Source organism: Hemibagrus wyckioides, linkage group LG04, assembly GCF_019097595.1.
Source record: "Hemibagrus wyckioides isolate EC202008001 linkage group LG04, SWU_Hwy_1.0, whole genome shotgun sequence".
NCBI classification, from domain to species: domain Eukaryota; kingdom Metazoa; phylum Chordata; class Actinopteri; order Siluriformes; family Bagridae; genus Hemibagrus; species Hemibagrus wyckioides.
The window spans coordinates 20,689,125-20,706,217 of record NC_080713.1 but is presented as its reverse complement, the minus strand read 5'-3'; the positions used below and the strand labels follow the sequence as shown (position 1 = coordinate 20,706,217).

At 38.8% G+C, this 17,093-nt stretch overlaps 1 protein-coding gene across 1 annotated transcript in view; it reads right to left on the bottom strand.

Moving 5' to 3' along the window:
• The window catches only part of cdh13 (cadherin 13, H-cadherin (heart)), a 344,517-nt gene that overhangs the window by 99,909 nt on the left and 227,515 nt on the right, over positions 1 to 17,093 (bottom strand). The window contains exon 8 of the mRNA XM_058388412.1: positions 10,974 to 11,152. Coding sequence (XP_058244395.1) covers positions 10,974 to 11,152 — 179 coding nt within the window. The remainder of the gene's footprint in view (positions 1 to 10,973; positions 11,153 to 17,093) is intronic.

The following is a 17,093-nucleotide window of genomic DNA, read 5'->3' as shown; positions in this document are numbered from 1 at the left end:
AATGCTAACAACTGCTCGTTATATTACAGCGTTCACTAGACAGATTGCAATGAGATTGCTCACAGCACTTTGCCAGCGAAAAATTTTCAGCTGTTTTATCATTTAAACTTTCCGAGTTTCTGCCAAGTCCTTGCAAGTGCAACAGTGCAATGTCATATTAATTTCCTTCTTTTAATGCCTGCATACATCACTGAATGTTTAGATTAGCCTTAATGCTACCGAAATTTAATATCCGCATGCCACCTTGTTTGAGCAGCAGCGAAGATTATGCTTTACAGCATAATTATTGTTGGCACACTGATATTGTGCACAGTTTATCAAGGAGCTGAAATGTTTCCCAGAGCTTGATTAACATTTGAAATTAATATTTCAATCAGTTGCCATGCAAAATGGAAGATGTTATAATTATGAGCTGCAGTTTCATTTGTAGATTTTCCATAAGGTCAATAGCAACTTTTTTTTTTAATGATTTTTAACGTTAACAATTTATGAGTATATTTAAACAAGCTCAATCAAACATCATTCATGTTTACTCTATGTATGTACAAATGTCCTGAAATCAGTCTGTTTTAGGGCATCCATCTTCCTCTCTTCAAATTGGACAGTATTCCTTCTTCATTTTCTTTCTCTCTGATGTTTTACACCTTCGTTGACCGAGTGGCTCAGCAAGACTCAATTAATAACAGAGAAAGATTAACGACTTGCCCCCTTTTTTTTCTACCCACCATGCCCATGGGGCTCAATTTATCTCCAGGAATTTGCAGCATGGAAAGAGAAAAAAACACATGATTGACACTCCTAACCTTCATTGGGATGTAATCCTCATCTTTAGCACTCAGAGATCTAATTAATTAGTGGAATCTCATTTCCTTGCTAATGCAAGTGGACAGAGGCGTGATAGAGGAGAAAGGGTAGGGAAAAGTAAGAGAGGGCCAGGAGGAAGAGGGGATGCTATTTCTCATCACTGTCTGGACCTGGACTCCATCTCCCACACTCGCTCCAGACGACACGGCCGCCAGACTGCTACTACACCCTCCAACATCCTCTAGCGTGGCTGTAATGGATGTTTGACTGAAAGAGTAACATAAATTGGGGATGATGACTTCGAAAACGAATAAGCTAAATTAAGTGAACTGCATATTACATATACTATATCTCAATTAAACTGCACTCAGTCTACATTCAGAGTTCACTTAGCCTTAAACATTCAGCTCTAGATGGAGGACATAATCTAGACCAAGGGTTTTTCAAACTTCTTTGGGTAAATGAAACTTAATGTACAATATAAATATTCAGCTCGCACATTCATATTCAATAAATGTCTCAGCATGTACGTTTTCTTGCCTTTCATGACTGTTGTACTGAGTCAATCATCCACATGTTTTAAAAAGAAATAAAGCTCAAAATATTAGCAAACAAAATCTGTTGTTTTAATTAGAATGATATTCAAATTATTCCTTTTTAAAATAAATAATTAAAGCAAAAAAAAATTAAAGAAATTCTCTCACAACCTCATTTGTAAAATAAGCAACCCCTAGTTTGATTTGCTATAGTGCATGACTTAAACCCTTAAAGGCTCTTTTGAAGTAACACTTCAAAACAGTTTTAAGAGCCTTAACAGAGCCAAGGAGAGACATTTATGGATAGATGCTATACTCCCTTAACTATGCAAAGAATGCTCTGAAGTGGAGTAACGGAAATGCATTCGTCCTAAATTTGGAATCACAGAGATGCCACAGCCATAAATGGCCGGGATTTTGAGAGAGCAAATTTGGCCTTGATATCTGGTTGGGATGACTGCCATACCCTCCCACCCCTGTCATTTACAGTGGCAGCAACATGCATGCAGAAGGATAGATAGAGCTGTCCCCTAAAGTGTTTTACACTGCCCTGTGATGAAGCATCAACAGCAGTTAGGAAAAAAACTGTCATTGGCAGGCTTCACAAGTTTCCCTCCCTAGTTGCTAGCTGTGATATGATAGGGGAGAGCTGACTGGTGGGTAGGAATTGGAAAATGACCAAATTGGGGAGAAAAAGAAAAAAAAGTGTCCTCAAAGAACACTTCAAACTTCTTCAGTCCTTGGGACCAATGGCCTTGCACAGTTTCCTTCTCCCAGCACCTGATCCAGCTCATGAAGAGCTTGATAATTAGGTGTCAGGTATGTTGACAGTAGGGAAAACCTGAAACTCCACAGCATAGGATGTGTCTAAGATGGGAGTGGAGAATCGCTAACAGAACTAACACACACTGAGGTGCACACACGTTGGAAAAATGTGCCTCAGTTTATTCAGGCTCATTAGTCAGTAGTGTAATCTTTTGTACTGTATGTAGAGTGACCTCTTCACCAGCTGCAAACCCAGAGCTATATACTAATAATACCAGCTCAGTGACTTCTGTTCAATATAGACAGACAGACAGACAGAAATAGTTTTGCTACTGGTGATTCAGGGCTTCTTAATGGAGTTGTGTATTTTGATTAATACCTTGATATTTTAGCCAAAAAAATAAATAAATAAATAAAATTAACGGATAGATAGATAGATGTACCAGATGTATCAGAAAAAAAATAAGACGACTAAATGCAAGTGCATAGAGCAACTCTACTCAAGGCAACTTCATGAACCCAAAGCAGTGCTCAACTCCACTTACAAGTCTATTTTGCAACCGACTGAAGCTCCATCTCTACATGATAATGGCTGAATGAATGGGAATTTATATACTTTATACAGTGAAGTGCCACCAAATAATACAATAATGCAATGTTATCAAGTGATGCTAGGGTCCCTCATGCTTTCAATCTATTTGCATATAGATGAAATGCTATAATAACTCCGGCCCCACCTGCAGGAGTAAATATTTTGCTGTCTGTTTTGTCTAGCCGTCCTGACATCCACAATGAGCCACTAATTGAAGACTGGAAAGAATCTTTATATGGCGACTGACATTCAATTACGTGGAGGGGAGATCAGATTAGGCGCAGGCCCAGAAAGCATGTTTGAAAAGCCCATTTGGTGTGCGAGTGCAGCCGAGAGGCAGGGGCTATCATCTGAATGACTGTTTGGGATCTGGCTGAATGAAGCTGCTAGGAGTGAAATCACTATGCTATGACCCATGATTAATTGGATGTCTTGTGAGTCTGTGCGTGTGTGTGTATGTAAGCAAGAGACAGAAAGAGGGATTGGAGGCCAGTGCGTGTAAGAGCAACGTGAAGTAGAGGTTTTTCACTTACTTTTAATAAAACATATAACTTGAATATAATTACTGAGTGAGACAGGTTACGTGCAGGTGATGCTGCATCACATATTTACAAGTATTTTGTTGCTTATACCATAGTGGCATAAAGAATCCGCTTGTAAGTACCAATGATCTCATTGACTAATCTTCAAGGATAGTGATGACCTTTAGAAGTGTGCCAATACTTTATTCTAACAATTAGAAAAGTTTGTATGCAACTATTTTACATACAATGAGTCACACATTTTCTGGCATTTTGTTATGCACGTAGGGTGCGAGGTAAAGTGTACAGAAGCAAATACACCATGAACTTGAAACTGGTTCAAATGACATGGCCATGCAGGTTTTTCCTTTACAACATCAGGAGATTCTAGCATTTCCTGCCCATAGATAGCATGCAGATGCTAATCCCTTATCATCTTGAGATTGAACAACTACAAGGTCTGACCCCTGCAAATCATCCGACTCTTGCAACTGAACGAGAATGCAGTTGCAAGACTTGTTTTCAACCTCCCCAGGTTTTCCCCCACCACCCCATTTCTACACTTCCTCCTGTAGCTGCAGGATTTACAACACTGATGCTTACCTACAAAGTGCAAAATAGACCAGCAGCCACTTACTTTATGGCATTTATCACATCCTGCTTTGCACAGTGAGACTCTAGTCAGCGTAGGACTACAACCTTTAGTAAGTGGTGGAATGAATTTCCACTGGCTGTCCAAGCAGCCAAGAGCTTTGAGTCTTCAAACAAAGACTAAAGACCTACCTTTTCACCAAGCATTGATGGATCAGTGGTTAAGATTTTAGACTACTGATCAGAAGGCCATGACCACTGCTGGGTCCTTGAGCAAGGTATCTTAACCTTAACTGCTCAGTTGTATAAATGAGATAAAAGTAAGCTGCTCTTTATAAAAAAGTCTACCAAATGCCATACATGTAGAATATAAATGTAAGCATGCTTCATGTTGAAGTAATCTCCTCTAACCGGATTGATATTTGTAATACCTGACCTAGTGATCTAGCATTAGAATAAGAGGATAAATGCAGTAAATTGAATCCTATTCAAGCCAAATGACTTTTTTTTTTTTTATCAGTTTTTGACCAATCAGTGGTTTCTAACTTCTACTTCTTTTTTTTACCACAGCTATAGGCTATCTGTCTTGGTAGCAGAACCAGCATCACTGTACGGCATCATGTGTGATTTTTCGTCTGCAGGAAGAGTTCTCTATGTGAATTTGGTACAATACAAAAACACACATTCATATCTGACTGGCAAAATGAGCAGAACATCTGATATAGCATGTATTACCATTGACATAACAGCAGGTGCTTCAAAGCAGGTGCAGAAACTGAATTAACTAAACTAATTGCCAGGTAATTAGTGAACCATTCTGCATGGTGTCAGGTACACAAATCCTGTTTTTAAGTATTTCCTGATGTCTGCAGTCGCTTTTGGAACGACAAGACGCACAAAAGGGTGCACACAAGATTTCCACTGCAGGATTTGTTACCAATACACTATCACCCTTTTAGTCTCGGTCTTGTTCGTACACACTCACAGGGCTGAATGCTTCGGCTCAAAGCATTAGCAGCCTCTACACTAAAGAGCTGGAATCCAAGTGACTCTCAGTAATAAATCCAGTCTGCCTCATACAGACCTCACGCTGAACTCTAAGCTACATATTGGTCTATTAAACATAAATATCTCTTGAAATTAGCATAGAAATCATGCTGTATATAGGCACAAAAGACACCGTTGTGAGTAGAACCATCCTAGTGCACAAATCCTGTTTCCTGATGGCAGCAGAATCTTTTGGAACGGCAAGCCACACCAAAGAACACACAAGATTTCCTCTGAAGGATTTGTTAAACATGAAAATAAACCAATGTACTGTAACCCTTTTAGTCTCCCTCTTGTTCATACACACTCACAGTGCTGCTGTGTAGGACCTGAATGGGAAGCCTGGTGCCAGACCTCCAGACCCATCCTGCAGGGGATTTTCCGTATCCATTTAGCTTTTATGAAAGGCATCGAATGCTTCGGTTTAAATCTCCACACTAAAAATCGCCAATCCAACTGACTCTCACTAATAAATCCGGTCTGCCTCATTAAGACCTCACATTGAACTCTAAGCTATATGTTGGTATATTAAACATAAACATATCTTGCTATTAACATATAACTCGTATAAGGACACAAAAGACACGGCCGCTTAGGAGCACCTTAAAATATAACGACTGCTAATCAGAAAAATGACCATGACCAAAGTGTTAGCGGTGTGAAACATCCCAGCATGCCTCACAGCAATCTATTGATTGGCAGAAACACACTTCCTTACTGCAACTATCTTGAGAACCATTATACAGATTTTTTTTAAAAGACTACAGCTATGTGAGCTCATGAATAAACCATGTATGAAGTGATAATGAACCACAGAAAGGTGAGCATGATCATTATTGCAGTAACAAGACTTTCTGGAAAAAGTACAAAGATATCATTGTTTGTCACTGCGATCAGAACCGTTCTGCATTCATATTCTCAGGCAAATATACATATATATATATATATATATATATATATATATATATATATATATATATATACACAAGGTAACTGAAGTATGAAATATGCCAATGAGAGTACAGTGACAAATAGGAGTACTGCTTTCTATGTTTGTCAGAGATAAGAGTACTGTGATTTTTAAAAGTGCATACACTTTACTTTTGTGTGTGTGTGTGATTTTTTATTATTATTTTTTAACTTTTTAACACTTTCCATAATTCTCTCATAATACTTTATACCACAGCGCTGTTAAATTCTTGTATCTGATTGGCTGTAAGTGTTGATCAGCTTTCTATAACAACAGCTTTAACAGTACTTCTAAAGCAAAATGAACTCATTCCAATCTTATCATTACTATAGTAACAACTTGCACAGGGGTTAGTGTAATCCTTGATGTAGTGGAGTTTTCTGTGAGGAAACCTTTTAAGTTTTTTAGAAGTAGTCTCCAGTGTCAGCAATTTGTGATGGGGCAAAGACAGAGGTAAAGCTTTAACTTTAAGTTTTTTGAGAATTGAGCAATTTGCAATTTCTTGGTAACAAAAGAAGCCGCATTGTTTGTCTTATTGTCTCTTCCGGATAGATGAAAAAGCGAGACTAGCAAGTGATCAGCTGTTTAATGTTGCTGTATTATAAATGATAATGAGAAGTGACTGATTTTTCATGGGTGGCCTATAACTACCTGTAACTGCTGTGTAGGTTATAATATATGTGCGGTGTGTCATTCTTTAATAAAGAGATACCTGTAATAATTGACAAAATGCTGTGGTAAAAGAGGAATAAAACAAGATGTGTTATGGGAAAATAATTGAATCAATAAAATCAGTAATAATGTTTTTTTTTGATGTAACAGCATTAAACTATAAATGGATAAAAAACAAGACATGTAGTTAATTAATAAAGATGTAACTTTTGGCAAATTGCTATGATGTTGATCTTTCGGCTGCTCCCTGTGTGTGAGGGGTGTCACCACAGAGGACCGACTGGTTGCACAACAACATGGCCAGATGCCCTTCCTGACGCAAGCCTCCCATTTTCATCTGGGCTTGGGACCGGCACTGCATCCAGTGGCTAGGAATCAAACCCAGGCCTTCTGCCTGGTAGATAAGAAACCTACCACTGAGCCACCCATGCCCTTATGGCAAATTGCTATGATGTAAGAGGAATAAAAGACTTCATGATATGCAGCTATTAGTACATTATCAATGTCAATCGCCGCTCTGATCCTGTCACTTCAGCCCATTTTTGATTCTTTTCCAATATCAGCATGTCCCAATATTAAATTCCTTACACATCATACAGAATACAGCGCTCTACAGTATGTCTTTCCTAAGTTCTATTAAATGATCCAGTGGAAAAAAAAGTCTCAAATGCACTGAAAAAAAGCTCACTGAATTTAATGAATTCATATGCATCCTTCCAAGTGCTTGAACTGAGTAACATTACCTTAGTTTTTTGTACATTCAACATAATTTGATCACATACTTTCAAAACACTGACTAAATTCACTAAACTCACACCCGAGCTGTGAATCAAACCACAGAAAGCTGGTGTTTTGCAACAGAATCATTATCACTGCACAATTCAAGCAGGCATGTATAAACAGCCTAAATTTAATGTTATAGTTATATACCTCCCCCACCAGTGCCAACATGCTCGTGAGATTTCACGATGTAGTTAATACTATGTGAAATGCTCACTCTATATTTAAATAAAGTTAAGTATAAGCGATAAAATCATATTTGGTTGAGAAACCTAATCATTTTATATAAACTGTACGGAATATTTTTCTTACATCTGACTGATCACTTTTTTTTCCCCCTACTGTGTGTACCAAATGAGGATAAACTACGTTTTATTTGTATTTGACATTTTTAAGAACTTTTTTGAGCATCGCTTTGGCTGACGTAGATTTTCAGTACGACAGCTCAGGGCGCAAATTACAAAGATTATTCCAGAAATAAACTATAACAGTGTGAGCTGTCTGTAATCTCATCATGCTTTCCAAGCTGTGAATCAAATCAATTACATATCAAAGACACTTATCATCTCAGTGAGATTGCCTTAGCATTTGTTTTTCCCTTTGTATAATTTAACCGAAGTAATGGAATTTCTGCAAAGTAATTGTAGTCAGTCTGCCATCTTTGTCTAGTGCAAACATAAGATATTGACAGAGCCGTATATGATGTTTGGTGTGGAGCATTGAAAATGCGTTGAATCACTGTGCTGAGAAACTTGACTGCAGAAGTAATGTCACCAAGAAAAGGTCACCAAAGTCTATATTCAAAAACTTGCTTGAACACAGAACAGAATGATTAAGTGATAGTGAAAGCTTCCTAGTCAGTGATACCAGACGAGCTTTCTACTCAATTAATCACATCTGCTGAGAATCTGCTGCATCAGATATGGTAACAGTGGTTTTAAACACTCATGTCAAACACACCATTACTCATGCATGCTGTCATGGCTCACACATAGAACACACTCGCTCCACACTTTCCAGTCTCTTCTCTTCTATGACAGATATTAATATACCTGTACAGAGTCTGTAATAATATGATCAGCATCTTATAACAGAAATAACAGCCTTCTATTGATGTTCGTAAAATAAATGCATACCTAAATACCTGATTATCTGTCACAAGAGCACAGAGAGATCGAGGCAGGCTGTGTGGAGACAATTGCAGATGGGCGTTTATTTTTAGGATCACAAAAAAATGAAATAAATTAAACAAAAATCATAATCAGAAAACTGGCCAGAACAAACACAAGCACACAGAATGTTTACTTCAGAAACACTGAGGCATGCAAGAGGGTTGAAATAGTTGCACAAATCTGGAACTACACTTAAAACAGCGGTGTGCTTAATCAAGACACACAAGGCAAGCAGGCAATGATAAAAGAGGGGCGGAGACAAGACATGAATCAAAATAAAAGCATGTGGCTACATAAAAAAAAACAAAGCGGAGCAGAAACGGAAGTGAAATGAAGCGCTGCAGCATGGCTCGCTCTGCGATGGGAGGGATTAGTGACAATATCTTCTCCAAAAAAATTGAAGAAACAATTTCAATGCAGTTCAACTTTTCCCACGCAACTCAAAATTGGTGTGGAATCGAATGAAATCACCTAGTCAAGCTATTTAAGAACAGACACACAGGCTGCCTTGTTTATGAAGGTCAAGCAGATTAATTGGTCACTATGTACCTAAGTTGCTTGTGAAGGAAACACCTCAATGTTGGCAACAATATCCAAACAACACCTGTTATTTAATTTGCACTTCAATGTCTCTAAAGATTTCGACATGCACAAACTTCACACCTTTTCAAGTTAAACCATCGGATGTCGCCTTGAAAATGGCGTGCAACACCTGCCACATGTTACACCCTTGAGCACGCCTGAAACAGAAATAGAGCTCAAGGGACTAAGGCAGGATATTAGCAGAACTTAAGAGGAAACTGAATAAGACTCAAAGCTAAAGAACTATCCAGACTTGCAAATCAGTAAAAGAAATATATTAGAACATACTATAAATAAAATAGTGGCAGTATGTCCTGTTTATTTCAAACGGATCATGCACACACACACACACACACATACACAAGCACACATGTACACCCGTATTGATGTTTATGTCATGCGAGTACCCCGTTCCGGCTGACGGGTTTTCAGTCGCTCTTGTCGGACACGGCCGATACTGGTGGCTAAGTGTGTATAACCTCAATTAAACCACGCTCTAAGTGTCTGACAACAGCTAATATTCCTCCTCCAGCAGCGGGCCGAATTGATGTTCCTGCATTCGTCACCCCGCTGAAAAAGCAATCATGCCGTTGTCTCGCTCCGCTGAGGAGACGCAGGAAACACTGCTTCCAGTCCCTCATTAGCATTCGCCTACTAACTTCACTAACTCCGGCTACCCACAAGACAGAGAGGCATCAGCGTTTCAGACACGCCTACTCCTCCTGTCTCCACACCCACGTTCAGAACCCACAAGCAATTAATCCCAGACTCTGAAACTATCAAACGTGCAGACAACTAAAGGGATAACAAAAGGAACAAAGCAGAATCTGAATCGTATGCAAATGCACTGTGTGGATACCAATAGCTAGTTTATCCGCTAATAAAATATGAACGCATCTCTTAAAAGAAGAATCCACACTTGCATATTAAGCTTTATAATCAACATGTGAACTTCAGTATCACCTTTGAGTTCTTCTCTGCTTAAACTTCTTTTATAAACATGCTGATCCACCTCACTTTGGTTAACAATAGCTTACATTACACACAATGCTTTCTGGATTCATGCTGCATTCGAATAAAACTCCTAACTCTCCTAAGACCTGCAGACTGGTAAAAGGGCTCTCTCAAGTCAGCAAGTGAAGTGAAATCGACATGGCTGCTCACAGCATGAACAGTAAACAAAGCAGCAGTTCTTTATTTTACTGTGTATACAAGCACTTGCTTTACACCAGTCAACATACATATACTTTAAATATCAGACAACTCTATAACACCGACTATAAAGTTTGAGGAGGTAAATACATCTGCCACCGTTAGCTGGCTAGATTGTAGCTAACAGAAGATGAACATGGAAGCAACCATGTTTTATTTCCAACTTATGAGATTAGATGCACAGAGTTTGATTCTAGATCCTGCTTCCAAGTTAAGTCAAACATGGCATGAGTACTTGCTTCATTTCTACCTGAAGAGAGTGATGCGGCAGTGCTTTAGCATTTTTGACTCTCCAGCTCTCTAACCTTCTCAATCTGCTCAAATATGCACAAGTTCTTGCTAATACCTGATCAGTTCCATCATGCACATCATCATGAAGATAACTAACTATATAACTATCAGTGTTTAACGTAATTGAGCATAATTATATCATATCATTGCAGTGCATTCTGGAACGCTGACCCCAACATTTGCTGTCTTCACCATTATTATGATATTGAACATCGCTTGAACCTGGCACATGAGAACAGAAGTGCTTGCACGTTTGTTTTTCGTAGCTAACAATGAAAGTTATGGCTTATGTTTGAGATCTATTATCAAACCCCATTGGAAATGTGCTAGTAACATTCCCCTGTGACACCCGAGTCACAGATCTCAGGGTGGAATTTTCTTTTAAGTTGACTGTATAATAAAGCAGAAATTTGCTGTAAGGAACAAGGATGCACGCACCTCTCTGTCGAGTAGGGATGGTGAGATGACAGTGACAATGTCACCTCTCTCTGGGTCAATATAGAACATGTTCGGTGAGGGTTTCTCAGGAGACTGTCTCACAATTATGTAGCGCAGCACAGCATTGTCCGTGTTGGGATCGTCAGCATCAAAAGCGGTCATCGTCATCACCGTGGTGCCTAGAACAACAACAACAAAAAAAAAAGGACTATCAGCCTGTCCTTCCACTCCATAAATCCTTATCAAAATGATATATATTTTTTTGACATCATAGTGGACCTGTAAATGAATGTGTATAGTGTGCATTTGTCTGAGGCATCTGAAATAGCTTGTGTTACATGAAGTGAACCAAAAATTTAATTGCCCAGAGGAAATGAAATATAAATAGAGTGACATAGATTGACTTATTGTCCTTGCTATTGTAGCGTAGTCATATCTGATGTTGTCAGGCATCAAAAATGAACCCCACTCCCAGAAGAGCTGACATCTTGGCCAGTGCCTGACATATCCTAAGTGCAAGTTGCAAGATGACTGGCATTTTATTATACTTTTTTATTGTATTATTAAAAATGATTTCCTCTCAATTTAGTTGTATCAATTTTTCCTCCCAATTATCTTCACTCTTTGAAAAAAAAAGGGATTCTTTAAGAGTTCTTTGGATGCTTAAGCTTTCTTAGCTTCCTAAAAATTCAATATCTCATAGTCTGTCAAATAGAACAAAATGTGCAAGAGGTGGATTTCAATCTCATCTAGCTCCTTATACCTGGGGTGAGTTGAATTAAAAAATTATGCACCTGGGGACAAATCTGTATTGGTTGGATAAGTGTGTTTGTTGTTCTGGTTTTCAGGTTAAAGGTTTGAGTTACAACCCCTGCTTAGAGGACAATGCTAACTTCTCAATTCTGACAATGGGGGGTTCCTTAAGGGTTCTTCAGGTTCTTAAGCTTTCTTAGCTTCCTAGAAATTCGACATTTAACAGTCTGTTGAAAACGTCTTAAACCAAATGCCCAGAGGAGTGGACTTCGATCTCATCTAGCTTCACATAGCTGTGTTGAGTTGAACCAAAATCCTGGGGGTAGCAACAAATCTGTGTGGGTTCTATAAGTGTGTTTGTTGTTCTGGTTCTCAGGTAAAGGGTTAGGATTATCGGGTCCAGCTTCTCCCCTCTCAATTAGAGGAACCTGCTTAGAGGACATTGCTTACTACCTATTCTGAAAATGAGGGTTCTTTGGGTGCTTAAGCTTTCTGAGCTTCCTAGAAATTTGACATTTAGTAGTCTGTTGAAAACTTCTCAAACCAAATGCCTAGAACTGAAACTCCGGAGCAGTAACTAGCTCTATATACATGGGTTAAGTTAAAGCTAAATCCTGGGGGTAGCGACAAATCTATGCAAGTTGTATAAGTGTGTTTGTTGTTCAGGTTCTTAGGTGAGGGGTTAGGGTTATCAGGTCCAGCTCCACCCCACTGATTAGAGGAATCTGCTTAGAGAACAATGCTAACTACCCAATTCTGTATACAAGAGCTGTGACACAGTCATTACCTAGTGTTTAACTGTTGGGCAGAGTGGACAGGCTGTCCTTTTCACCCAGAAAACAAGGTCAATTGTGCTCTCTTGTCCATGGGTTACTATGGTGTTCTGATCCTGCCTGGTATTTCAAAGCTGCAGCCAGAGGTGCCAGGTAACTCATTTCCACTTGCCTCATTGAGCTGCTCGCCTAAAAGGCTTGCAAATGAAGCCAGCTGAGATGCCAACACCACACACTGGGCATGGGCCCAGACTGAATCATAGCTGCCTCCCAGAGTTAATGGGCTCAATCACAGCCAGTAAGGTTTAATGTTTGCTTTTATTAAGCTTAGTGCCCTACATAAATTCTGTGGTGGATAAAATGCACAAGGAGATTCAGGAAATGCACAACCCCTGGTCAAATAAAATGAAGAATATTTTTAAGTTAAGTATGTTAAAAGAGCTTAGGAAGCAGGGATGCCGTGCACTTTGCTCCACTGGTTGATGTTCAAGGAGAGATGGATATTAGCATATAGCAAAGCAGCGCACCTCTAATGATTAATTACAAATGCCAAGGTGCGTGCAAGGGCTCTCTGGTGACATCCACAGCCACACTGAGCTGTTCCACTTCATTGTTCAGTCAAATCAAGTTAAATAGGCACTCGCTTCATCTAACTAACACTCACACGCCCGCTCGCCCTCTCATACATACACACTGTTCATTTGGAATTATCAAAGGAAATGAATAAGTTGAGTAAAAAGGAATGAAAAAATCCAACAAATTGGTATTACAACAGAAACCGCAATAGTCTCTCGCTGTCTCTCCCTTCTGAAGGCAGGCAGGTGTGTACAGCACAGATGTATGTCAATTACAGATCACTACAGATTCTTAAAATAAAAACAAGTCTTTGCAGTGTCTGATGAATCACAGTTCAGTAAAAGTCATAGCTGATGATATATGTGGACTTTAATAGCATGGGCAGTGACATATTATTTTCAGGGTTGGCTCAGAGATGAAAATAACCACTTCAATAATCTCCTTCAATGCAAAGTAAAACGCAGCTCAATTAAATTCTGTGACTGTGTAAATTCTGCATGATTGCATGTCTGGAGTTCATCCAGTTTTGCCTCAAATAATAAGAAGCTGGGACTGAAACCCATCAAAAAATGCTCCTGTATATCTTTGTGGACATGCTGCTGCATAGTTTGGAAGATTTACTGCCTAGCAGATGAAACTGTTTTTGCTGCATCAATACAATTTGTGAGCGCCAAACCCCCCATAACAGACAAAGTCACCAAAAATACAAGAACACACTGAATAAATCTAGTTTCTCATGTTGCAACTTTAGATCGTTTGCTTTATTCAAATGATCAAGACAATCCCAATTAGCTCCTTGTCAGAAGTCAAACGTTAATAAAGGTAATTATTATTGTTACATTAACCTGTCTCTAGAGTTACTCTCATAAAAATCAAGAGTGCTGTGAGGCACGCATCAGTATGGCCCATGACAAAGCCATCAAGTCCCATCAGCACACACATAAATCAACAAGCACAGCTAATTGGTTAATGGGGCTGGCCAGCAAGTGAATGCAAATCATGAACCTGCAATTATGCGGCAATCATTTCGAAGCTGGGCACAATTCAGGAGCTATTGTCTTCCATTATGAACTCCATATTCTCCCTATTGCCAAGGCAGAATCAATGTTAACTGCATCGGAAGGTATAATGGAATGACCTCAAATGGCTAGACATGAACTTGTGAGTCTAGATTACTGTATTATCAGCTCTTTCCATCTTATCTAGACTATGAGATCAGGCAGGGTGAGAGATTTCTCACTCTCTCGCTATCCTTTCTCTCTATGAACCAGTGAAATAGAAAATGTCCCATGAAAGCCTGGAGCATGTCATTTTATATTAGTGCACTGCATAAACTCTGCATAAATAAAGCAATAATGTCTAAAAAGAATAAGAACAAAAGCTCAGCAGAAAGTGGATACGTCTTAATTATTTTAGGGAATAGATTCATATTTTCTATATAGAAATATAATTCTTAGTCTTGTTTATTAGAATATTATTTTAGTCTAGTTTTTGTCTATTTTTGTGACACAAACAGTCGATAAAAGCGTGTCATTACATGTTGTACTGTGTATGACTGTGTACTTGACTAATTTGAATTAATATGAGCCTCCAGTCCAGCACCCTAACTAGTGAGCCTCCACTGCTCCACCAGTAGGCTTGGCTATTCTTCACGCACTAGTAATATATACTAGTATCATTATTCATACCAAAATTTTTCAAATCCACAACCATACACCATACGTGTAGTGGAATGATTGTTGACTGTCCATACCATAAACTATATATAAAAATATAATTTAATATAATACTATAATACTAATAATAGAATTTCAGTAATAGAAATAGATGTAACTATACAGGTGGGAAAGAAAAGAAATTATATGGAAAAAATATATATATAAATGCAGATCAGTGATAGATGACTGCTTCACTGCTTTGGAACTACTGAATAAAGTTCAGTTGTGGTGATGTGTGCAACTATAGTGAAAATAGCTGTGTGATATGTGTAGTGGAAAATATTTGCTGTGGAAAAAAAAAAAAACATTGCGGTAGTGTGTGTTGAGTAGCTGAATTCAGAAAAGTCCAGGGTCTAGGTATTGTCCTGATGAAGGTCTGAAGAATCAATCAATCAATAAATGGAAACAGAGAGAAGACCATTATTCAGATGGCTGAGGTCCTTCACTATCTTTCTGTCCTTGGTTCAGCAGTAGATCCACTGTAGGTCATCGTACCACCCTCTAGAGATCCTGCCTGTCCTGGCCACACCTTCTCGGCTTCTTATGCTTTAAATCTATGATTTGTTTTAATACAGCTAGCTATCCTTCCGACAAAATCACTCACTATACACTGTATATAGGTCTGGGAAATCTATACTAAGACAATATTTAAACTCAATGCATCAGCCTGAACTCTATTGGCTAGAGTAGCTTATGGTCATAGAAAGTTCTCCTGCCTGCTGCTATCCGTAACACTGAAGGCTGTTAGTCATGGATAATGTATGTAAAAGCATTTTTAGTGAAAGTGGAAAAGAAGCAAAAAAAAACAAAACAAAATGGTAAGACGTGCTTTCTGACCAAGGTTCACTCGTGTTACGCAGCGCAATGTAAGGTTCATAAGGGAGCTGGCAAAACTGGTTACAACTTTCCCGGGAAAAGAAATTTAAAAAATTCCCCTGTTCTGAAAGTTAATATGAACAACTTTTTCAAGGTTGTGATCTTTAGTCTTTGGGCAAATTGTAGATTTTGCAGCTTGTTTAGCCCAGTGTGTGCGGTTAGCCTTGATCACACCTGTTCTCTCAGAAAAGTTTGTTCTATATTAGTCTCGAGAGCTTCTTTTAATTTAAACTGTATTTTTGTTTTTCTTACCGACTTCAGTATCACTGATTTATGCTAAAGGTGAGTGACTGGAAAGGTGATAGAAGAAATTTTAGAGAGTTAACTGACCTCTGTCTAGCTATTGCTGTATCCCAATGATTGCCAACCAGAGATTACTGCTTTACCTGGTAGATTCCTCTGATCCTTGCCAAAGGAGCTTTCACATTTGCTTAATTTACCCTCCAGGTTTGTGTGAATCAAATATTATCTGCACATTTACACACCTCGACCTATTGCCTTAACCGCCTCCTATCTACACTGTCTGATTTGTACATTAGCAGCACCTTCGCCAGGGCCACATGTAGTACATGTATTACAGTCAGCTAGGGAAATCAATATGACTCCCGGATCTCATTCACCCCAGGGAGGCCCTGCATCTGTGTGATAGGCTTGGTAATAAGAAAGAACAGGGCTAAGATTAAAGCAGGATGAGAAAATGATGGAGAAGGTGTATGTATGTGATTGAGGGTTATAAACCCTCTTGAAAGAGAAAGCTAGAGAGAGAGAGAGAGAGAGAGAGAGAGAGAGATGAACTAAAACACATAGATCAACATAATTTCAAAAAAGTTCCATATGTATTAAAAGCAAATCTAGCTTTTCATATGAAAACTTACATCAATTTCCCCAGCCGTAGTGGCAACATACGCTTCTGAGATACACCTACGCACGGCTAGTGCCACTCAATAGATTGCTAATCCCAATTTTAGGGGATGATATTGATTAGATGAGGGAGGTCAGTAAGCTATTTAAGCAGTGGGCCATACAAACATTTCAATTCACCTTGCAGGGTCAGACCACTCAATCCTTTAGAGAATCCTTAATGAGATTTGTGTGCTTGCTTCCTTGCAATTAAATGAACTAAGTGTTAATTTGGACACAGCAAAATGTAAACTGGCCTGCAGATGATTAATAGAGAGCCTAGATTTAAATCTTAGCGTTGCATTCCCTTATTGAGAAAATATCTGAGGCAGGACATAGAAGTCACATGACACTGTTTTTCACACAGTTGCTAAACTGTCACTTGGAAGTTTCTTCAAAAGTGTAAGCTGATCACATTTGTTCTCCTTCAGTGTGCCCTTGTTCTGCATGTCAATGAGCTCCAGCTAAGGAGAAGGCAGTGGTGAACTGGCAACGACGCCAAAATAAGAATTCATGACAAGTTT